A 22,827-nucleotide genomic window follows, 5' to 3' on the forward strand; every position below is an offset into this window, starting at 1 on the left:
CAGACCCTCCGTGACGCTGCACTATTAGGTCCCCTTTACTGGTCCACGATGTCATGGTCACACACATCATTTCTGTGCTTTGCCACATTGTTTTAATTTCTTTAACTCACAGTATTATTTCTGTAAGATATTTCAGAGGCAAGAATTCCTCTGCAGTAGGAATTGTGTCTACTTAGTAGGCTGTGTCTACTTAGCTCGCATTTCTCAGTGTTTGTCCGTTTCCCTGCAGTGACAGGTCCCCTAAAATAGGGTTACATCACAAAAATGATTGTGGAGCCACCATTTAAAAATAAAAAATAGAAACAAACCATTTGACTGTGATGAGACATAACTCTCCGGGCCCAAAGAAGAGGTGGAAGTGTGCGTTGCCGGAACAGTGGTACTTGATGCTGATATTCTCACAATTTCTGTGTAAAATAGAAGTTGAGAAAGGGATTAAGAATGAGGTGACTGAGCGGACCATAAAGCATACCACGAAGGACAGATTTCTCTCACATCCCTCCAGTGCCTGAGCTAAGCGCTTTTGTATACATCTTACATAATCTTTAGAGAATTGCTATGTGGTAAGTATTGTATTATTGGCCTTATTTTAAAATTAAGGGTCCGGAAGCTCCTCCAGAATTTCTGCATAGCAGAGGTTTACAGATAAATAAAGTGTACCTTGGTTTTCTCCTCTGTACAATAATAATTCCTGCCTTGAAATGTCATTGTGAGAACGAAATTAGTTTAAATATGTGTGTGTATGTGGTATGTGTGCGTATGTGGTATGGGTGCATATGTGGTATGTGTGTGTATGTGATGTGTATGTGTGCATATGTGGTATGTGTGCATATGTGGTGTGTGTGCGTATGTGGTATGTGTGCGTATGTGGTATGTATGTGTATGTGTTGTGTATGTGTGTATATGTGGTATGTGTGCATATGTGGTATGTGTGCATATGTGGTATGTGTGCGTATGTGGTATGTGTGTGTATGTGATGTGTATATGTGCATATGCGATGTGCACGTGTGTGTATGTGGTATGTGTGTGTATGTGATGTGTATGTGTGTGTATGTGGTATGTGTGCATATGTGGTGTGTGGTATGTGTGCATATGTGGTGTGTGTATGTGGTATTTGTGTGTATGTGGTGTGTGTGTGTGTGATATGTGTGTGTATGTGGTATGTGTGCATAGGTGGTGTGTGTGTATGTGGTATTTGTGTGTATGTGGGATGTGTGTGTGTGTGATGTGTATGTGTGCATATCTGGTATGTGTGCATATGTGGTATGTGTATGTATGTGATGTGTATGTGTGCATATGTGGTATGTGTGCATGTGTGGTGTGTGCATATGTGATGTGCATGTGTGCGTATATGGTACGTGTGCATATGTGGTGTGTATGTGTGCACATGTGATGTGTGTGCGTATGTGGTATGTGTGCATCTGTGATGTGTATGTGTGTGTATGTGGTATGTGTGTGTATGTGATGTGTACGTGTATGTGGTATTTGTGTGTATGTGGTGTGTGTGCATGTGATGTGTATGTGTGTGTATGTGGTATGGGTGTGCATATGGTATGTGTGTGTATGTGATGGGTATGTGTGTGTACATGGTAAGCGTGCATATGTGGTATGTGTATGTAAGTAATGAGTATGTGTGTGTATGCGGTTATGTGTGTGTGTGTGGTGTGTGTGTATCTGATGTGCATGTGTGCGTATGTAGTGTGTGCCTGTGTGGTGTATGTGTATGTGATGTGTATGTGTATGTGGTATGTGTGCGTATGTGGTGTGTGTGTATATGATGTGTATGTGATATGTGTGCGTATGTGGTATGTGTTTGTGTGTGATGTGTATGTGTGCATACATGATGTGTACATGTGCGTATGTGGTGTGTGTGTGGTGTGTATGTGATGTGTATGTGTGCTTATGTGGTGTGTGTGTGTGGTGTGTGTATGTGTGCGTATGTGGTATTTGTGCATATTTGGTGTGTGTGTACATGTGTGTGTATGTGGTACGTGTGCATATGTGGTATGCGTGTGCATGTGATGTGTTGTGTGCGTATGTGGTATGTGTATGTTTGTGGTGTGTGTATGTGATGTGTATGTGTGTGTATGTGGTATGTGTGCATATGTGGTATGTGTGCATGTGGGATGTGTATGTGTGCGTATGCGTATGTGATGTGTATGTGTGCGTATGTGGTATGTGTGCATATGTGGTGTGTGTGTATGTGATGTGTATGTGTGTGTATGTGGTATGTGTGCATATGTGTATGTGTGCATATGTGGTGTGTGTGTGTGGTGTGTGCGTATGTGATGTGTATGTGTGTGTATTTGGTATTTGTGCGTATGTGGTGTGTATGTGATGTGTATGTGATGTTTATGTGTGCGTATGTGGTATGTGTGCATATGTGGTATGTGTACATATGTGGTTTGTGTGTATGTGATGTGTATGTGTGCGTATGTGGTATGTGTGCATATGTGGTGTGTATGTGATGTGTATGTGTGCGTATGTGGTATGTGTGCATATTTGTTATGTGTGTGTATGTGATACGTGTGCATATGTGGTATGTGTGCGTATGTGGTGTGTGTGTATGTGATGTGTATGTGTGCGTATGTGGTGTGTGTGTGTGGTGTGTGTGTATGTGGTGTGTATGTGTGCCTATGTGGTATGTGTGTGACATGTATATGTATGTGTTATGTGTGTGTATGTGATGTGTACGTGTGTGTATGTGGTATTTGTGTGTATATGCTGTGTGTGTATGTGATGTGTATGTGTGCGTACGTGGTGTGTGTGTATGTGATGTGTGTGTATGTGGTATGTGTGTGTATATGGTATGTGTGTGTATGTGATGTGTATGTGTGTGTATGTTGTATGTGTGCGTATGTGGTATGTGTGTGTATGTGATGTGTATATGTGCGTATGTGGTATGTGTGCATATGTGGTGTCTTTGTATGTGATATGTATGTGTATGTACATGTTAGTATAGCAGTTACACATAAAGAGAATTACATATACGTTGGGTATTATTGTTACAATGCTTATAAAGGGGTAACTTGAAGATGCATTTGGAAAACTGTCTATGCTAAGAAAGGTGGAAGCACATAATAATTATATAGAACAAAAGTTCTATCCCATGTCTCAGTGTCTCCATCTGCTAGGGACAATCTTACCTCTTCAGTAAAAATTGAAACAATAATAAAACACTATTGCATTTAATGTTCTTATAGTTCAATAGAGGTTGAGTCAATTCTAAGTTTCCCCTCCCATGCCTTTTTTTTTTCTTCTTTCGAAAGTGGATGCTCAGAGTTGTGATGGAATTATAGGCAATGCTGGCTCCAGCCTAAGATATTGACTAAAGAGTCAGATAACCAGGCAATGGAATGAATTCTAGGTCACTGCCGCTCTCTATTATAAAAACATGCACACAAACATGAAATCAGAATGTAGACTCACATAAATCCTTTTAAAATCTCATTAGATAAATTGCGAATTATTTTTGTAATTAAACACTGTTTTTATTCTTAAATGCAATACATTTCAAATAAGTTATTTTATAAAATTTTATTAATTAGATTCTTTAATTTGCAAAAGTAATATAGATTCAATAAAGAAAATTTGGGAACTACAAGAAAGCACAAAGAATAATATAAAATTCATCTACAGTCAGCCTATGCAAGGTTGAACATTTGACACATTTTGATATATAGCCATCTGAACTTTTAGTTGTTATATCTAAATCTGGGATCATGGTGTTTAAATATACATGAATATGTATATAATGTTTACAAGTATGACTTTCTACTTAATATGCCACAGATACCCCTATCCTGTCAAATATTCTTCTATGAGAAGATTTTTAATGACTGCATAGTATTCTATTGTAGGAGTGTTCTGTGGTTTATATTTCAATCTGCTATTCTGTGCATTCATGTATTTTTCACTCTTCTCAGAGTTACAAATCATTATGATAAACGTCAGTACCCTGAACTCTGTAGATGTACCTTTGCTCATCTCTTTGAGACATTCAAATGAGGGGAATGGCACCCAAGTGCAATGCAGTGGAGGTGGAAGGGCTTCTTCTCAGAGGCAGCCAACTTGGCCTCTCAGCTGAATGCTCAAAGTTTCCTGGAGAACCCACAAACAACAGAAAACATCTTCTTTGACACCTCTCATTAGTCTACCGGAGGGAAGACTTCTAAAACCTGCCTCTGTTTATCAGCTGATAGGTAATCAGTTTACCCCCAAATCATGGAGAAGACATGATCTATTGTTCCCAAACTGTCTATGTTTTCTCCTCTCTTTTAAGTCCTTTTCTGGCCTTGCTCTTTAACTTGGCCTGCCACCTGATTCCGTCATGTGTGTATAAACGACTGCCATATGAATTCACTAAATAGCATGCAAAACAATTACTGAATGTTTCTAAGTTGTTCAGCACTCGGTCATAATGGCTTTTAAGATAACATAAAAACCAATGCTTTTAAACAATAACCTGGTGATAGGGATTTTGAAGTTCAACAAATATTAAGATTAAAATTACAGAAAGAAACATCTTTATGAGTCAATGAAAGTATGTAAAAATTATTTACAAAGATAATTCATGAGCAAAAATAATCCATCTCTCTTAATAAATGTTAGACATGAGCTTCAGCTTATTCCTAGATAATGGAATATGGACCATCTATTGTATTTTTGAAAAGGCATACAATCTGAGTAAAATAGGTTTAGCTATGAAACTGTTATGAAAATAGCTAACAAAATAACAAGCCAAAAAAATCAAAAGTGTTAATGGCCAGAAGCCTTAAATGGGCATGTACCAATAAATGTGAGATCAGCCTTTGGCTCAGCTGCACGGGAATACAACTGGAAAAGGCAGCTAGAGCTCTCATCCTTCACTCAGGTGTGCTCATCACTTCCATTCCTAACTTTCGTCCTCTCCACACTTCTCCCTTTAATCCTCCACTCCTTCTTTACACTTTTCAGTTCGGTGTAATCCACTTACATTTAGGGTGCACATTTCTTATCCCTGTGGATACCGAATGGGCTCTTCTGAAACATAAAACTTGTTCCTAGGACTTCAATATCCCATTATTTTGAATCTTCTCAGCACGAGAAGTGTGCTTTGTTCATAAAAGATGTTAAATGAAATGTTAATTGTTATAAATGCTTGGTCATATTCTTACAGAGAAAGAATTAGGTGAGTGGTATGGTTTGGATCTGTGTCATCATCCAAATCTCATATGGAAATGTAATCCCCAATGTTGGAGGTAGGTCATTGGATCATGGGGCTGGTTTCTCATTGCTTAACACCATCCCCTTTGATGCTGTTGTGGAGACAGTGATTTCTCATGAGATCTGGTTGTTTAAAAGTGTGTGGCACCTCCCCACTCTCTCTTGTTCTTGCTCTTGCTCCAACTCTCTCTCTCCCCACTCTTTCTCTTGCTCTTGTTCCAACCATGTAAGACATGACTACTTTCCCTTTTGCCATGATTGTTTCCTGAGGCCTCCCCAGAAGCAGAAGCACTATGCTGCTTGTATAGCCTGCAGAACCATGAGGCAATTAAACCTCTTTTCTTTATAAATTACCCAGCCTCAGTTATTTCTTTATAGCAGTGTGAAAACAAACTAACACAATGGGTTTTCAGATTGCATCTGAATGTGAACATAATAAATTAAACAAGCCAAATGACAAAACAGCACATGCAGAATGAATGCAAGCATCTGGAAAAATAAGCATCATTTTAAGATCAACAAAATGTTTTCAACATTTCAATAGCAAGCATACTTTTGCTAAAAGAAGAAAAAAAAAAGTAAAAAAAAAATTACACAAAACTTAGTCTGTAAATGCCATCTAGTAGTTTTGACTATGAGTACAAGTTTCCCAACTGTTCAGCAGGATGTTAGGAACTGCCTGAGTCAGAATTCCAGGGGTTCAGGTAGAGAGGTGTGTTCAGTCTATGGGAGGGTGCTGTAATTTTCTTTGTGAACACCTGCAAGACTCTGCATGGTCCAGTCCTGCTTGCCTCCCATCTTTATAGCTTCACCCTTCCCTTCCCTCTTGAGGCTCCAGCCATTCTGCATATCTCTTCACTCTATGAATGCACCATAACCTTTTCCATGTCCTAAACCTTGTGCCAGCTCCTCCCTTCATCTGAAATATTTCCCTCCCTATCTTGCCTAAGTACTGGCTTGTCAAGTCTCAGTTCAATGCCACTTCCTTTGGGAGGTCTTCGTTGGCCTCTCTAATAACATTTAGACTAAAAGCTCTCTGAAGTCCCTGGTGCTTAACATGGTGTTGTAAAACCTTATGATTGTTTAGAATCCAGATATGCATTCCTTAGGCCTTGATGTTTACTGGGGGCCTTGGGTGTTTATTAATTTATTCAATTATTTACAAAAGGTTTTTTTTGGGGTGAGGGGTATGTGCTGTGGACTATGTACTAGGAATATAATGATAAGTACTTCATGGCTTTTCCTTTCAGGGAAATTCCAGTACAGTAAGAGTGACATTTATTAATCTAAGTATAATAGGTATTTTAGGATGGTGGTGGAAGTGGGGGCACAAAGGAGACAGTGGTCAATTCTACTTGGAGAGGTAGAAAGACCTCATGGAGGTGTTTTTGAATTTATCTGGAAAGAAGTCTAGGATTTTACCAGGCATGCTGTGTGGTACCAGCAAGGCCTTGGAATTTGAGACATCATTGCAAGTTAGAAAAACTGCAGGTTATCTATGTGGCTGCAGCACAAGGTGTGAGAAGGAGATGGATAGAGAAATGGGTGAACAGCAAATGAGAGGTTGAAGAGGTGGTGAGGCACCAAATGTTGTGAGTCACACTCTAGAATTTGGACTTTATCTTTAAGGCAGTGGAAAGACAATGAAGGGTTTGAAGCAGTTTTTTACTTGGGGAAAATCACTGTCAGTAGTATGGAGGATAACTTGGGGGAAGAAAACATGCCGGAGCTTTGCAGTAGAGGGTCCCATCTTGTGTTCAAGAGTGGCCAAGATAAGCAATCCCTTTGCAAACAAGCCACTCCTGCTCACAGAAGGTCCTTATCACTCCTTAACATTCCTTTGGTGGAGAAGGCCTATAGCCTGAGGCTTTAAAGAGGGCAGAAAATTATAGCAGGCTGTGAAAAGAACATGGCAAAGAACGAGCAATGGGAGCTAACATCTCTTAAAATTGGCACTTTAATTATTTTAATTTTAAATGAAGTCAGAGAAGGTGAAAAGTATTTTAAATTGACAAGCAAAGTATATGTAACTTTTTTATAAAAATGAAAACATGCTTAGGGAGAGAGAACTTATTTACATAAGTTTTGAGCTTAATGAAAACAATTTTAACACTCTAGCAAATAGCTAGACTTCTTTCTTCTTCAACAGCCACTCCTCACGGTAAAAGAGCACTTGGTGGAAATTTTGTTCTGAAGTCAAGGCTGAAACCCCAGAGATCAAATACTGTACTCAAGTTTACAAAGCTGGACTCAGACCCTAACACTGGCTTTAAAATTTGTCCTAAGTTAGACCACAATGCCTCTCTTTCCAGCTGGATCTATATGCCTCCACTCTGGCTTTTAACAAGGCTCTGAACTACTGTCAGAACTTGGGAATTTCTAACATTGAAAGTATCACATTGACACACTTTCCTCAATGTAAAATTGTATACACTTTATCCACGTCCCATCTGAGCATGTTATGTCCTATTTGTACCCTTACAAAAACTGATTGGTGGCCAAATTGATTTGAGACTGAAAGTTGCCACTTATGTTCTTAGAAATATTCGCTTTAATTCTCCAGAATCAGTTGCTCTGATACAACTTCTCATAGTCACTTAAGTCAACACAATAAGAAAATAAACATATAAATGCCCTAAAGATAATTTGATAAAAATTGTTTTTTAATCTCATTTCCTCAACAATCTAATAATGGTAGCTGATCTATAAAATGACCTTTTTAATAGTTCATTTTTCTTCCATTTCTGGAAAAAAGATAACATAAGCCTTTCAATAGGAATTAATACCCATGCTTGCTTAGTGGTAAGAGGAAGGCACAGGGTCTTGTTATTGGAAGTCTATCGTTTACAAAACAGTGTCATCTTGAAAGAACAATAATTCTCATAAAAAATGACTTTTCATATTTTCTAGTATTAATTAACTTTTAAATAATTTGTTAGTTATTCCGGAGTAGAATCACATGGGGGCATTTTAAAGAATTTCATCAATAGCTTCAAATTAAATAAACCAGTATCTGGTTGAAAAAAAAAATCACTTACCTGGAAGGAGAAACAAAAGAAACATCCTCAAATGCTAAAGCTTCATTCAAAATTCAAGGTAAGGAAACCAAATTTCCACAATACGATCCCTTAAAGTCACCAAGAATGTTCAAAACTACACTTGATAGTAACAGCTTGTACAGCTACTTGGCTCTCCTAGATTCCTAAGACCCTAACCAGCTAATAGATATCTGTGGACATATTCAATTCTGAAAACCTGCAAAATATCTGCAAGAAGATGGTGTTTGAATAGGACTTTTTACTATAGCATATTTAGTTCAGTAAACTGGGTAGAAAGCGTTTAAGCAAACTCGTAACCATTGAACAGCAAACTTTAGTTTGCCAAAACTGCTTAGGGACTGGATTCAGAGATGGCTCTCCAGTTATTTTTATCTCTTTGCCTTTGGAGCTCTCAGCTTTCTATAGCTAAATTAGCTTTCAAAAATCTACTTGTGTCATTCCTAGATTAAAGGCCAGTTTAAGTATTGTCCTGTTGAGTTCAGGTACATTTAAGCTAGAAAACCGCTTATAGAACATCTAATCCAACTTGCCGACTTTACAGATAAGACATTTGGTCTCACAAAAATTAAATGACTAGCTCAGATGAGCATATCTGGTAAGAGACAGAACTGAGACTTAATTCTGCTAACCCCCAATGTTATTCTCACCTTCCAGATCTCACTGCTTGGTTGAGATCTGGCGAGATTTCTCTGATGTTTTATTACATTAGTCAGCAAGCATTGGGGCACATTGTATATACAACAAAGGACAACTAAATTCCTGAGCTCCCTGGATATCCTAAAAGCTAGAATTTTAATAAAAAACCATGTAGTCTTCATTTTGATGATTTTTTCCACACTAATTTATTATATTACGTAGATTATATCTGTTAGCCCTCACTGTCCTTATACTGTAGCCACTGAGAGAAACTGTGTTTTGCTCTAGCAAAACTGGGATGAGAGTCAGTTTCTTAATCCCTTCACATCTTCTGGCAGGAACACATCCAGTCTATACCTGAAAAATTTCCGCGCTCTCTCCAAGTGAAGCATATTTACCTTGTGGTGGTAGGAAAGATGTGTCCAGCATCTGGCTACCCAGGAATGGACAGACCTTGTGCTAGTACTGCACATTTTCTCAGCTGCATGGGCCTCTGAAAAACATACTGTCAAGACCTTACTCCATGCCTACTTGCAAATGAATCACTGGATGAACCCTGAAGGATGGGCAGAGTTTTAGGTGAAGATGCAGAGGAGGAGGGATAAAGAAATAGCATGGGCTAACATATGGAGAAAGGGGAGTATAACGTGCATTGATGTGGAGGCTTAGGGCACCTAGCAGGCAAGTGTTGGCAAATCTCTCAGATTGAAAAGAGTTTAATGTTTAAGTGGCAAATTAGTGCAAAATAAAATATAATAGTATTTTTTGTCATATTAGCAAGGCCTCAAACTCCTGCTTTAAATGTTTTTCAGTTTTCAGGCACTGAAATGGCATTTGCTATGGTACTTAGTACAAAGTAGGTCTGTGTGACCTGAATTGAATTGTATAATTTAGGTTTGAGGGGTGGAATGAATTGGTATACTTTCTAGAAAATGAAATACGCAAAATTTGTGTTTGGATCATCTCACAGCTTATACTTGTATAACATTGGATATGTTCCAGAACATTTCACCTCTCTTGTCTTTTATCCCCATGTGTTGGGGGAGAGAGCATGGACTTCTGTCACTGTTCCCATTGTACCAAAAAGGTGGGGTGACGTGGGGTCCCAAGACATGTTAGGAATACAACTGGAAATAGCCAGCCTCCTAGCTCTCTGCTTTATGCTTTATCCATCAAACCACTCAGTTTTTCCAAATAAATAACATTTCTAACATGAAATGCTATTAGACACAATAAAAATAAAACGTGATATTGTACAAGTACCCTTGAGTTTTTCTGTATGCCAAAACTTCCAGTGGCTGAGCTCTTGTCAAGATGTGATAAAGTCAGTTCATGCAGCTGCTGGTTTGAGTTTTGGTTCCCTCCTGACTTGCAGCTGAAAGAATCCTTATCTTGCATAAGCAAACTCTTACAAGGACACACCCTTCATATGCAATGCCTTAAATAGTTTCCAAGTCTGAAAACTAAATTTTCCAAATGCTACAGTTTTTTGGCATTGCAATGACCATGAAAACTGCTTGATAAATGCATCTGTAGAAGTTATGCTCAGCTAATTTGTGGTAAAACTGGGACAAAAACTCATATCCATTGACTTCCAACTCAATGCCTTGTCTGCCAGATCTCACTGTCTTGGACAGAATGAATGTATAAATGGGAATCTTGCCTGTGCTAAAAGATGTTTGAAGAAGACGGTTCCCACGAGGCAATATTTTAAGGGAACGATTTTGTTTTGCTCTTGAACCAAAGGATTGACAAGTTCAATCTTGGTCAAGTTGTGATAATATAGTTAGACACCCATACTGTCTGTGGCCATTCATTTTCCTTTTTTGGAAGGTTTTTATTAAGCCAAAGCAGCCAACTACAATTTAGAAAAATTGAACTTAAGGATAAAGTGCTTTGTGTGATAGCATCTGAGACTACTGTTTTGGATAGCCTATTCTCAATACTTTTTGTTTGAACTCTTCAGCCAATGGCTCTGGAGAAAAGCATGGCCTATTAACTGGTACAGTTAGTGTGCTCGGTGCCAAATGGAATGACGCAGTCTCTGCTCATCTTCAGACTGGCGTGCTTTGGCAGTCCCCATGCAGCTAATTGGTTACAATTCTTCCTTTCCTAACTTGGTAGAGAAGGGTGCTTTATCTATTCTGTCTCAAAGGTGTCGTGACCTAGGAGGCTGCAGCTTCCCTTCAGGAAGCCTGAACTTTTTAGCCTGGCTCTGTACTATCCAGCTTCTGGTCATCCACACTGTATCAAACCATTGCTGAGACAGCAGAGGTGGAGAAAAATATCAGTCACTCTGTCATCCCGGCCAGTGCACATTCTTCAGCCTGGACAGATGGAAAGCAAGATGAATTTCTGTCCACTGTCCTGCTGGGAGACGAGAGCAGAGTTCTATTCCTGGCTTTGCCACCAAATGGTTGGGGGATCTGTACAAGTCTCTGAAATTATCTGAGCCTCAGTTTTCTGGCCTCGAAGATGAGAGTACTGGAATAGATGTTTCTCTTTTTAAACTTTAAAAAAAGTTTTATGTTTTTCTTGAGATAGGGTCTCACCATATTGCCCATACTAGCCTCAAACTCCTAGGCTCAGGCAATTCTCCTGCCTCATTCTCTTGAGCAACTGGGACTACAGGTGCTCACTGCCATGCCTGGCCTGGAATAGATGTCTTCTAAAATGCTTCACCATTCATGAATCATGGAAATCTGTATGTCTAAGATAATAATATTTGTAGTTAACACTTACTGTACACCTACTTCATTCCACACATCTCTCTAACCATTTTTAAAACAACTAGCTGAGACCCTATTGTTATATATTAATTATTCTTTGTGGAAGAGGAACAAAAAAACATCAGAAACATTGCCTAACTTGCCCAAGTTCACACAGCCGCTAAGTGGCAGACCTGGAGTTTGAATTCAGACCTGTGTAACTACAGAACTGTCTGCCAAGGTCTACTGTGATCTATGTAGCAGAAAGAGAATGAGAGAATCAAATAAGTGTCATCGAGAGATTAAATTCTCACCAAATTATGATGCAACTAACTCTCAAGCAAGCCTTCACTTCAACAAATCAGGGCTAAATGAAGATCTATAAAAATAATAATTCACCTTGTTCATAGCCTGAGGGTAGGAGTGTTGTACGTCTAACATAGCATTGTAGGGTGACCTGCAGTGGCAAATCTACATTACGGAAGAGCAGATGGTTCTGGTTATTAACAGTTTGTTAACTTGAATCGTAATTTTTCCAGCCAAGCATATTCCAATCTGGTCACTCCTGCCTACTAAAGAATCCTCAGAACAAAAGGGGGTTTCACATACTTTACCTGTGTCCACTTTAGTCTAAGATATTGGTATTTCTGTAGCTGAACTTCACATACATTAACTTTGTGCTTAAGGAAGTTGGGCGGGATGAAAATAATTTTAATTAAAAACAAAAACCTTATCAAAAGTTCTCACACCACTGGTACTTCCTTTCACTGGTTGAATAATAAAAAACTGCAGAAACGAAACTAGTTCGTTCTCATCCTTGACTGCATGATAGAATCATCTGTGGTATCCAGGCATTGGATTCTGATGTGCAGCCAGCAATGAGAACAACTGCTCCAGTTGGTAATATGATTAATATACGTAAACTTCATTTTCCTGAGTTTTGAGGTGCATTCTTACATTTTCTATGGTTCTAGTGTCACCTTTATCTATAACATGAACAGCTATAGTATGGGATATTAGCCTAAACGAGTTTAGAAATAACATCATTTGCCATCTTAAATGTTGGTGTTTCTTAGAGTTTTGTTTTAGAGCCACAATCCCCCTCACTTCCTCTCTCACATCGCATTTAATTTTACTTTAATCACTTTCCAAGGATAAGCTCATCAGTGTGTGAAACAGACAGAGTTGAACTGCTTGGTGGAAGCCAGCCTGAGTGTTTGGCCTGGAGCCTCACATCCTGTGCCCATCTCCACCTGGCAGCTTCAGAAAGCTCCACAGGAATTTAGATTGGAAACCTTTAGTCTAAAACTTAAGTTTTTCAAATTGTCTGTGGGGATCCCTTAGCACAAGTGTTAGTAAACTTCCTGTGTAAAGGGAGAGAGAGTAACTACTTTAGGATTTGTGGACCATAACTACTGTAGGCTTTGTGGACCATCTATTGTAAATATTCAGCTCTGTCACTGTGCAAAAGCAGCCACAGACAATATGTAAACCAAAGCATGAATAAATGAGTATGACTATGTTCCAATAATGATTTGTGGACAGCAGAATTTGAATTTCATAAAATATTCACATATTATTATTATTTTGATTCTTTTCTTTTGTATTTTATTGAGACAGAGTCTTGCGCTGTTGCCCAGGCTGGAGTGCAGTGGCGTGATCTCTGCTCACTGAAAGCTCTGCCTCCCGGGTTCACGCCATTCTCCTGCCTCAGCCTCCCAAGTAGCTGGGACTACAGGTGCCTGCCACCATGCCCAGCTAATTTTTTGTATTTTTAGTAGAGGCGGGGTTTCACCGTGTTAGCCAGGATGGTCTCGATCTCCTGACCTCGTGATCCGCCCGCCTCAGCCTCCCAAAGTGATGGGATTACAGGCTTGAGCCACCACGCCCAGCCTATTTTGATTTTTTTAAGCACTTAAAAAAGTAAAAATCATTCTTAACTTGTAAGGTGTACAAAACTAGGGGGCCAGCCGTTCACAGGCTATAGTTTGCTTGGCCCATGTATTAACATAATTAGAATGTTATGGATGTGAAACATTGGATGTGAAACCCAATCATCAGTGCTACATAGATTCTCTGAGACAATTCCAACATGCAGTCAAGATGGTGCATTCCTCTACTAATGGGCTATGAAATCAGTCCAGTGGGTTGTCACTGGCACTAAAAAATTATGTTGTAGTTTGGGTGTGGTGGCTCATGCCTGTCATCCCAGTGCTTTGGGAGGCCAAGGCAGGAGGATCACTTGAGGCCAGGAGCTCGAGGCCAGCCCGGGCAACATAGCAAGACCCCATATTTAAAAATTAAATAACAAAAAAGTTAGTCAGGTGTGGTTGTGCGCACCTGGAGTCTCAGCTACTTGAGAGGCAGAAGTTGGAGAAACATTGAATCCAGCAGTTCAAGACTGAAGTAAGCTATGACTGTGCCACTGCAGTCCAGCTTACGCCATAGAGCAAAATCTTGTCTCTAAAAAAACACTAAGTTGTATAAAATGGAAGAGAATATATCAAAGTACATCACACATAATAAGCGAAGTTATTATTTTGTGAAATTTTATTTCAGACAAATGTGTGTGTGAGTCTGTGTGCTGTGAGTGGTAGTACACATTAACTATGTCTCAATAATACTTGAGTATGTTTTGAGCCTGATGAACCAGGTTATACCCTATCTGAATACCTGGCAGCCAGAGCGGCTGAGGCAATCAATAGCCTATGACATACCTGAAATGCACTCACGGCCTGCACAAGCCATTGACCAGTGGCTCATGCACACCTTTATCCAGCTTATCTAGCTCCAGAAAGCACTTAGACTTTCTATGTGTGCTGCGCCACTAAAATGGGAATTCTGAAAGAAAATGCTTTCAAAAACATAAAGTTAGCTAATGGGACACTTACAAGTAGACTATATACCTTTAGAAACACATAAGAAGATAAGGGCAAATAAAACATAGTATATATATCAAAAGAGCAGAAACAAGGAATCATATAATAAAATATGAAATAAGACAACAGAAATAAGATACTAAATGTCAGCTGTGAATGCATATGGATTATGGTTTTGTATTAAAATACAAAGACTTTTAGATTGAGTCAAAAGAGATAGGTTAGGAGTGGTGCAATGGCTGACGCCTGTAATCCCAACACTTTGGGAGGCTGAGGCAGGTAGATTGCCTGAGCTCACCAGCCTGGGAAACACGGTGAAACCCTGTCTCTACCCAAAAATACAAAAAAGTAACCGGGCATGGCGTTGTGCACCTGTAGTCCCAGCTACTCGGGAGGCTGAGGCAGGAGAATTGCTTGAGCCCAGGAGGCGGAGGTTGCAATGAGTTGAGATCCTGCCACTGCACTCCAGCTTGGGCAACAGAATGAGACTCCATCTTCAAAATAAATAAATAAATACATATAAAACTCAACAGGAATAACAGCATTAATCTTAGGCAAAGTAGAATTAAGAGCTAAAACGTTACAAACAATGAAAAAGATTTACTTGTGTCATAAGCAATATATTTCACAATGATTCTTAAGTAATTATGGACCATTATGACCCAATAACATAGCAACGAGAAATACAAAGCAGAATAACGAATTGGCAAGAATACAATGCCACTGAGAAATTTTAAGTTTTCTCCAATTGTGGTACATCAAGAAAGCAAAAAACAAACACAGAAAGGATCTGAAATATATCTTCCTGCAATCACAAGCTATTGATTTATATGATGTTTTGCTAACAAACCAATGAGGACAGATTTTATTAGGCATTCCCACATTCTCACATTCCCATATACTCATTTTGAAAGAACATTTCTGTATTTCCTGATAAAATGTTTTTGAGGTCTGAATCTAACAGAATAGTTCAGGAAAGGTAGCAAGGGGAGAACTTTTGTGGTCTTTTTCCTAGCAAAATGCAATTTCAGTGCCATGATCTACATTCTCGGTTGCCTCAAATAGCTGACTATTCATGTTTTATGTTTTTTATTTATTTCCTTCTATTTTGGTTTCTAAAAATATAATTATGACTGGGAAATAAATGATAACATCAAAAGGAGGCCTCCAGAATTTAAAAACATTTTCCATAGCCTGTATAAAAAGGAGCAAAAGGCTAACATGACAGCCAAACAGAGTTCCTTAGCTGCACCACATGAGGAAGACAGACCATCAACCTTCATTCAGGTCTTCAGCTTGGTAAAAGCACAAGCAGAACACTGAGTGACAATATTGTAAGAGTAACGGAGTCAATCCTGGAACATCACTAGGTATGGTACAGGCAACAGAATGTATTCTCTAAGTGCACATATTCTGCAGTGGAACTGCCTAGACTCAAACTAATTCCTCTAGCAACTGCCTGAGACCTTGCAAAATTGACTTAATCTTTATATTTTTGTTCCACTGTTATATAATGGGCTAGTCTCTACCTTACAGAGTTGTTGAACAGATTAATTAAGTTAAAATGCACATAATTTGCTTTTTGCAAGAATGGAAAACCTAATCCTAAAATTTCTAAGAAATTGTTAGGGATCTTAATAGCCAAAACAATCTTGAAGAAGAACAAAGTTTGGTGAATCACACTTCATGAATTCAAAACTTATAGCCAAGCAACAGCAATAAAAACTGTGTGATTTTGCTCCAAGAACAGACATATTCTTAGGATAGAATTGAGACTCCGGAAATAAACTCATATATCCATGGCCAATTAACTTTCAAGAAGGGTGTCAAGACCCTTCAATGGGAAAAGGATAGTCTCTTCAACCAATAGTGCTGGGACAACTGAAAATAACAAAGGTGGACTCTTATCATACATCATATAGAAAAATTAACTGATAATAAACCAAAGATCTAAACATAAGAGAAGAACTACAAAACTCTTAGAAGAAAACATAGGGAGAAATTTTTATGACTTTAAATTTGGCAATTTTTTTAGATATGATATCAAAAGCGTAAGCAACAAAAGAAAAAAATAAATTGGACTTGAAAATGAAAAACATTTGTGCATCAAAGGACACTATCAAAAGTAAAAACAAAAATCCACAGAATGAAGGAAAATATTTACAAATAGTATATCTGATAAAACTCTATATCCAGAACACAGAAAAAACTCTTAAAACTTAGCAACAAAAAGACAAAAATAAATTTAAAAATGGGTGAAGGACTAGAACCAACATTTCTCCAAAGATATGCAAAATGCAAATTACCAACAGCTACATGAGAATATTCTCAGCATCATTAGTTATTAGGAAAATGCAACAAACCACAGTGAAAAACCGTTTTATACCCTCTGAAATGGCTATAATTAAAAAGATGACAAAGTACAATTTCTGCAAGATTGTGGAGAAACTGGCACCTCATACACCCTGGTGAAAAGGTGAAAAGGTGTGGCTCCTGTGGAAAAGAGTTTAGCAGTTCCTTAATAAGTTAAACATAAAATTACTGTGACCCAGCAATTCTACCCCTATACATCTTTGAGTATTAAAAATGCTTTCAAACAAAACTAGTACAGGAATATTTACAGCAGCACTATTCACAATAGCCAAAAGGTGGAAAAACACAAATTTTAATCAAATAATGGATGGATAAGCAAAATGTGATATACCAACACAATGGAATAATATTCATTATAAAAGGAATGAAATACTGATACACGCTACAATATGGATGAACTTTAAACACATTATTTTAAGTGAAAGAAGCCATACACAAAAGGTTACCTATTATATGATTCCATTTATATGAAATATCTAAAATTGATAAATCTGTAGAGGTAGAAAACAAATTAGTGGTTTCCAAGGGCTGGAGGAAGTGGCTGCTAATGGGTAAGAGGTTTCCTTTTGGAGTGATGAAAATGTTCTGGAACTAGATAATGATGATGGGTGTGCATCATTTTGAATGCATTAAATGCTACCGATTGTACACTTCAAAATGGTTCAAATGGTAAATTTATATTATGTGTATTTTACTCCAGTTTTAAAAATTAAGTGTATGTACATTACTTAGAACAGTGCATGGCACAAAGTAAGTGCTATATCAGTGTTGGTTATTATTATTCAGAACTTGCCTCTGTATGGAACCCAACCTGCTGTATATAAATCTAGGGATGGAAATACCAAAGTTGATTAAATAGCTATTTATAGAACTTTGTACACTACAAACAAAGATGACATCATTTTTCTAGTGCTTACATATAATAATTTGGGTTAGACAGAAATTTTAATAAATATCCCAAATAAATTGTATAGGTCATAGTCTATGACCAATGTACAAAAATTAAAGACTTCTTAGAAAGCAGAGATTGTGTTTGTTCAGTTTACTTTTTAAAACATATTGAAACTTGTCCTGATTATATTGTATGGTTCTCTTTGCAGAAAATTTAGGAAGTATTTAAAGTAAGAAAAAAATACCTTACAATCCCAACACCCAGAGATAAACCCGGAATATTTTTTTTCAACATTTTTGCTTAGTTTTAGTCTAGCTCATTTATCACAGAAAACTACACAGATAGGTACTTACTAAAGATGTGGATATGATAATAATGGCTGGAAATCTATGATGTAAAAAGGTAGGTCCAGCCTGATTTTGTCAGCACCATGTAAGTAGGTTTGGGGGTTTTTTTGGGCAAAAGATATTACATTTGCAGTTGGTGTCAAAATATAACCTACAAAGATAACTTGGGGGAAATTCCTCAAAAATATACTTCTCAAATAGGCTCACAGCTGTTTTGAATAATCTTCTAGAAACCAAGGTGAAAAGAAATTTATCACAAGAATGTTAAGCTAAATTTCCTAATTTAAAATAACTGTAAAGTAAGTTTGAGATGCCATCCCTACTTTCTCCTCTATTCAGACCTTGTCTGCAAAGGAGTTCACAGTGGGTGTCCGTTTCTTTCTAAAAACCCTATTTCACACCATACAAAAGATATTTATAGGTTTGGCAACTAGTCCAGCTCATCTCAGGCTGAATTTTGGGGATTTGTTGGGGTTTACAGATGAAAAATGATTGCAGATACCATCTACTCGGTGCTTTATAAAATAGGCATAAGAAAACTGAGGTCCACAAGTGTTAAATGATTTTTCATGGCCAAGCTAGTCTGCCACAAAATTCTGGTCATTTGCCATTTGTCATTTTGAGTAGTTGATATTGACTGTCTACTATGTGGCTGACAATGTGTGGGACACATAAGTGAAGACACAGGTTTTTCTTTTAAAGAATTTATAGTCATGTATTCCCTGGCATACAGTTCCTGTAACTCTTTCCTGTACCAATTAGACAGGCTAGCAAGGCTCTCTTCTTGGATCCCTGAAAAAAAAAAAAAAAAAAAAAAAAGAGAGACACCTTGTTTCTTCACTTAACATGTGCTTTTTAGACTGATGTACCTGCAGGGGTGTGAATCAGATGCACAGGGTAATAATGATCTGTCTGTGCGGAGCACTCACTGTGTCTAACCAGATGAAAACAAGTATTTCCTCTTTCCTTTCCTCCTCCCCTTCCTTCTGTCTCTTCCCTTCCCTTCTCTCTTCTCCCTTCTTGCCTCCCTCTCTCTCTCCCTCCTCTCTTCTTTCCTTCCTTCTTTTTTTCCTTCTTTTCTTTCTTCCTTCCTCTCCCTCTCTGCTTATCTCTCCTTCTCCCTCCCTTCACTTCCTTCCTTGCTTACTCAACCAATATGCTACTATAAGTCCTAATCGGGAACTGTGCTAGATTCTGGGGATACACGGATGAATAAAGTAGGCATGATGATATCATACCAGTCCCTTTGTTTCCTCCCATTAAATTAGTATATTATGATCTAGAATGCAAATTTTGTATGAATTTTTAAGTAAAACCAAAACTTTTGGAGACTCCTGGTTTATGCCATAATTTCCTAGTTGAAGTGATATAGTACTGTATTTTCAAATTGGTTCTTAGCTTCAGAATCTGATTTTCAGATAAAAGCTCCAGCTTTTCCTTGAAAACACTAACTTATCTCCTGTCTCAGAATTTTTGCTCTTGCTCTTCCCTCTGCCATCTGTCCTCTTTTCCCAGAATTTTCGGGATTAGCTCTGTCTCCTTGTTCTACATTTAGCATAAATATCACCTACTCAGAAAATAATTCCCTGCTACCCTTTTCTTAAGCAGTTTTCGGCATTCATGTTTATCATCTTACCTGCTTTTATATGCTTTGTGTTATTTTTGACTGTTTTTATCTTATTTTAATAAGATAGTTGTTGTTCTGTTTATTATCTGTGTTCCCTCCCACCACCCACTGTGCCCACCCTCCAAGTATCCTCCATCGGAGCCCATTTGTCTTCCTGCTGTGGGCTCAGTGCCTGGTTCACAATCTGACATGTAATGACTGAATCATCAAATGAGTGCAGGAATTCAGGGACTGGGAATCAAGTCATATTAGAAAAAATGGATTCTCCATTTGGAAGAAGATCTCTGGTAAGTTTAGAATTAGAAATATCGGCTTTATTCTTAAGATTCCTAGAGAAAGCAAGGCAATCATCTTTTTTTCATAGCAAAAAAAAAAGAAAGAAAGAAAAAAAAAAAAGGAAAAAGACTTCACCATGTATGTTTTCTCTTCAGCTAATGAGTATGGGGGAAAAACTTGCTCTTAGACCTTTCTGTTATACTATAAAGTAGCCACATCAAGAGAGTTTCCTTGGAGGGTTTCCGACGCTACGAAGATGATAACAGCTTGGGTACTGGAGACCACTGTAGCCTTTAGGGTCATCTTGCCCCAATGACTTCTTCATCAAGTGCCATTTAAGGCTTTAATTCACACTATCTGCTTGCGTAGTTGTAGAAATTAAAAAAAAAAAAAATCATTTCTTTGCCAGGAACCCTTTCCAAATTTAGGGCACTTGTAAGTCACACAGAATTTTCCCAAATACTGGGCACACCCCCAGTAGAGTATGCAGTGTTCAATTTTGTTTGAGTTACACCCAGTATGGTTTGCCCCATGGAGCAACACAAAGAATACATCTCTTTTAGAGTGCTAGTGTAATAGCGCTATAAATATATGAATATATATGCAAATATTATACTACATCCCTTTCACTTGTTTTCTTTTCTTCAAACTAAATATTTTCATACTTTTCTGATTAAAAAATTAGAGTAACTATGTTTGTTTTCTGTTTTTTTTTTTTCTGTAATTTTCTTTTCTCTCTGACTTTTCAAAAATCACCAATCACGTATGTAGGTTTGTTCCCTAGTCTATAATTATTGGTAGCTACTACTTATTTTAATAACATTTATATTATTAATACTTACTAATCATGATAGTTAATTCTAATCATAGAAAATGCACAGTAAGCTTAACATTTTACTTTGTTTCAGGCATCAGTAAGTGTATTCCATTAAATACTTTGTTTAGTCTTTATTACTATGAGGCAAGTACCAGCATTGCCTGCATTTTACAGATGAGGACACATAAAAATGAGGGCATATCATTTGCCTTAATGTTCCCCAGCCTTGAGAAGTAAAACTAGATTTGAACCCAGTTCTGTCTGTTCCTCATGCCTGTGCTCTTAACTATTACACTATTTTATCCTCCCCTAGGGTATCTGAGAAAATGCCGACCTCTCTACCCTGTATGCTACAGAGCGCTCAGTAGATCCTTGATGCTTGCTCTAACTTGGGTTACAACAATGTCTAATAGACTCAGAATGTTTCAAGCAACTGCCTGACCCCTGTGCGCTGGGTGGGCACTAGTATTGCTAACACATAAACACTGCACTTGAGAGGAGGTTTAACTATAATATTCTCAGAAAGAGGCCCAAATCATGTTAATTTAATACACTAAATTAATAATTAAATTTAAATTAAATTCAAATTATTGAATTAATACAATTTAATAATAACCCTATGATATTTATTTTAATGGATTTAGAATTCTCCCAAAACTCACGTGACACCTAAGCCAGTAAGAATTGTTTTTGTTTTTGTTTTTCTTCCTATGTGACACTTTAGTAATGGACCCACAGAGAAGCGAACAATTCCCCATGGTTTCAGTGTTCATGCTTTTGGCTTCTCACCATTGGGCAGAAGGAGGAAATTATACCTTTTGAAAACTAAAAGCCATATAGCAACCAACACCTTCATTAATAACTCTTTAGTTTGGAAATGAATCTCCTTATAACTCAAACAAAGCAATACATTTATTCACACAGAGGTATTTCTCAAAGCATTTGATAAAATTATTTTAATTCTAGCTAGACTTAGAATTGAAGTAAACTTCTCATACTAGAAAACTGGATTCAGCCGTAAATACCGGGCTCCCTTGTGTCATTTTCCCCACATTGGTAGCTGAGTTCCAGTAAAATCCATCCACCAGACTGGAATAGGAGATACTACTCATTTATTCATTTAAATAAGATAGAACTAAAATAGGCTAGTTTATATTTTTATTCTATGATCTTATACCCAATATAACAGAACCAAGATGAAATAAAGTCACTTACCTGACAATAGTAATACAAAGATTATTTTTCCGTACATCCTGAGATCATGAGCTGGCTCCTAAAGTTAGTGCAAAAAAACTACCAAAGACAACTGCAAGTGTCAGTGTCTGGCCTTAGCCTGCTAGCTGTTATCTTCCAGGCCCACCTTCCTGCGGCCATCATCAGCTGATAGGCAGGGGAGGCATTTTAAATGACGCAAGTTGTTAAGCGCCTGTTAATAAAGATACACGGATATCTTGGGGCTATGAAAGTGGCAAGTAAAATTTTCACTGCAAGGAACAGGCTTCTACTTGTGCTATTAACTTTGCATAAGTTAAGTGGGCATGGCAAGGTGGTAGACAGGTGCCACCCAACTGGACAAAGAACTGGACTGTGAATCTCTGAGGCCAGGGCACGTGCCAGGCTGAGGCAGCTGTTGTGGAGCCATGGAGCTTCTCATTTCTAATGTCGAGACCCTGTGATCCAAACAAAACTTCCTATATGTGAAATGAACATGTTTGAGAAATTTAAATCATTTGAGTGTTCTGAGGTTCTGAAAGACTCCCAAACTCATGGTGAGTCACACAGCAATGTAAGAGATGTGAGATGCAACAAATCTTTCCTTGAAAATAGAATTTGAACTGAAGAGCTAGTGCCTGCACAGCTATGAAGCCAGTGAGCTGTTTCTCTCTGAAATATACCTTGCTAAGTAAGCATAAGTGAATACCAAGACAATAAATGCAAACAGTCAGAAACAAAACCCAACACACCAAAAACCCTATCATTAAAGTAGGTTAAAGTGAAGGCTATGGAA

General features: G+C 37.9%; 1 protein-coding gene across 7 annotated transcripts in view; it reads right to left on the reverse strand.

The window, feature by feature from the left end:
- The window catches only part of GYPA (glycophorin A (MNS blood group)), a 38,910-nt gene extending 16,787 nt beyond the window's left edge, over positions 1–22,123 (reverse strand). For 3 of the 7 annotated variants that reach the window (XM_074040522.1, XM_005555995.5, XM_005555993.5), the window contains exons 1-2: positions 22,035–22,123; positions 309–407 (exon numbers count right to left, since the gene is read on the reverse strand). In XM_074040522.1, the coding sequence (XP_073896623.1) occupies positions 309–407; positions 22,035–22,071 (136 nt within the window). In that variant the 5' untranslated portion in view covers positions 22,072–22,123. Of the gene's footprint in view, positions 1–308; positions 408–3,977; positions 4,102–9,298; positions 9,394–22,034 lie in introns of all 7 variants that reach the window. The other 4 variants (XM_005555994.5, XM_074040521.1, XM_045392910.3 and 1 more) reach the window with 2 other exon arrangements.
- Between the last annotated feature and the right edge of the window lie 704 nt (positions 22,124–22,827).

The sequence above is a fragment of the Macaca fascicularis genome, chromosome 5, assembly GCF_037993035.2.
Source record: "Macaca fascicularis isolate 582-1 chromosome 5, T2T-MFA8v1.1".
Classification (NCBI taxonomy): domain Eukaryota; kingdom Metazoa; phylum Chordata; class Mammalia; order Primates; family Cercopithecidae; genus Macaca; species Macaca fascicularis.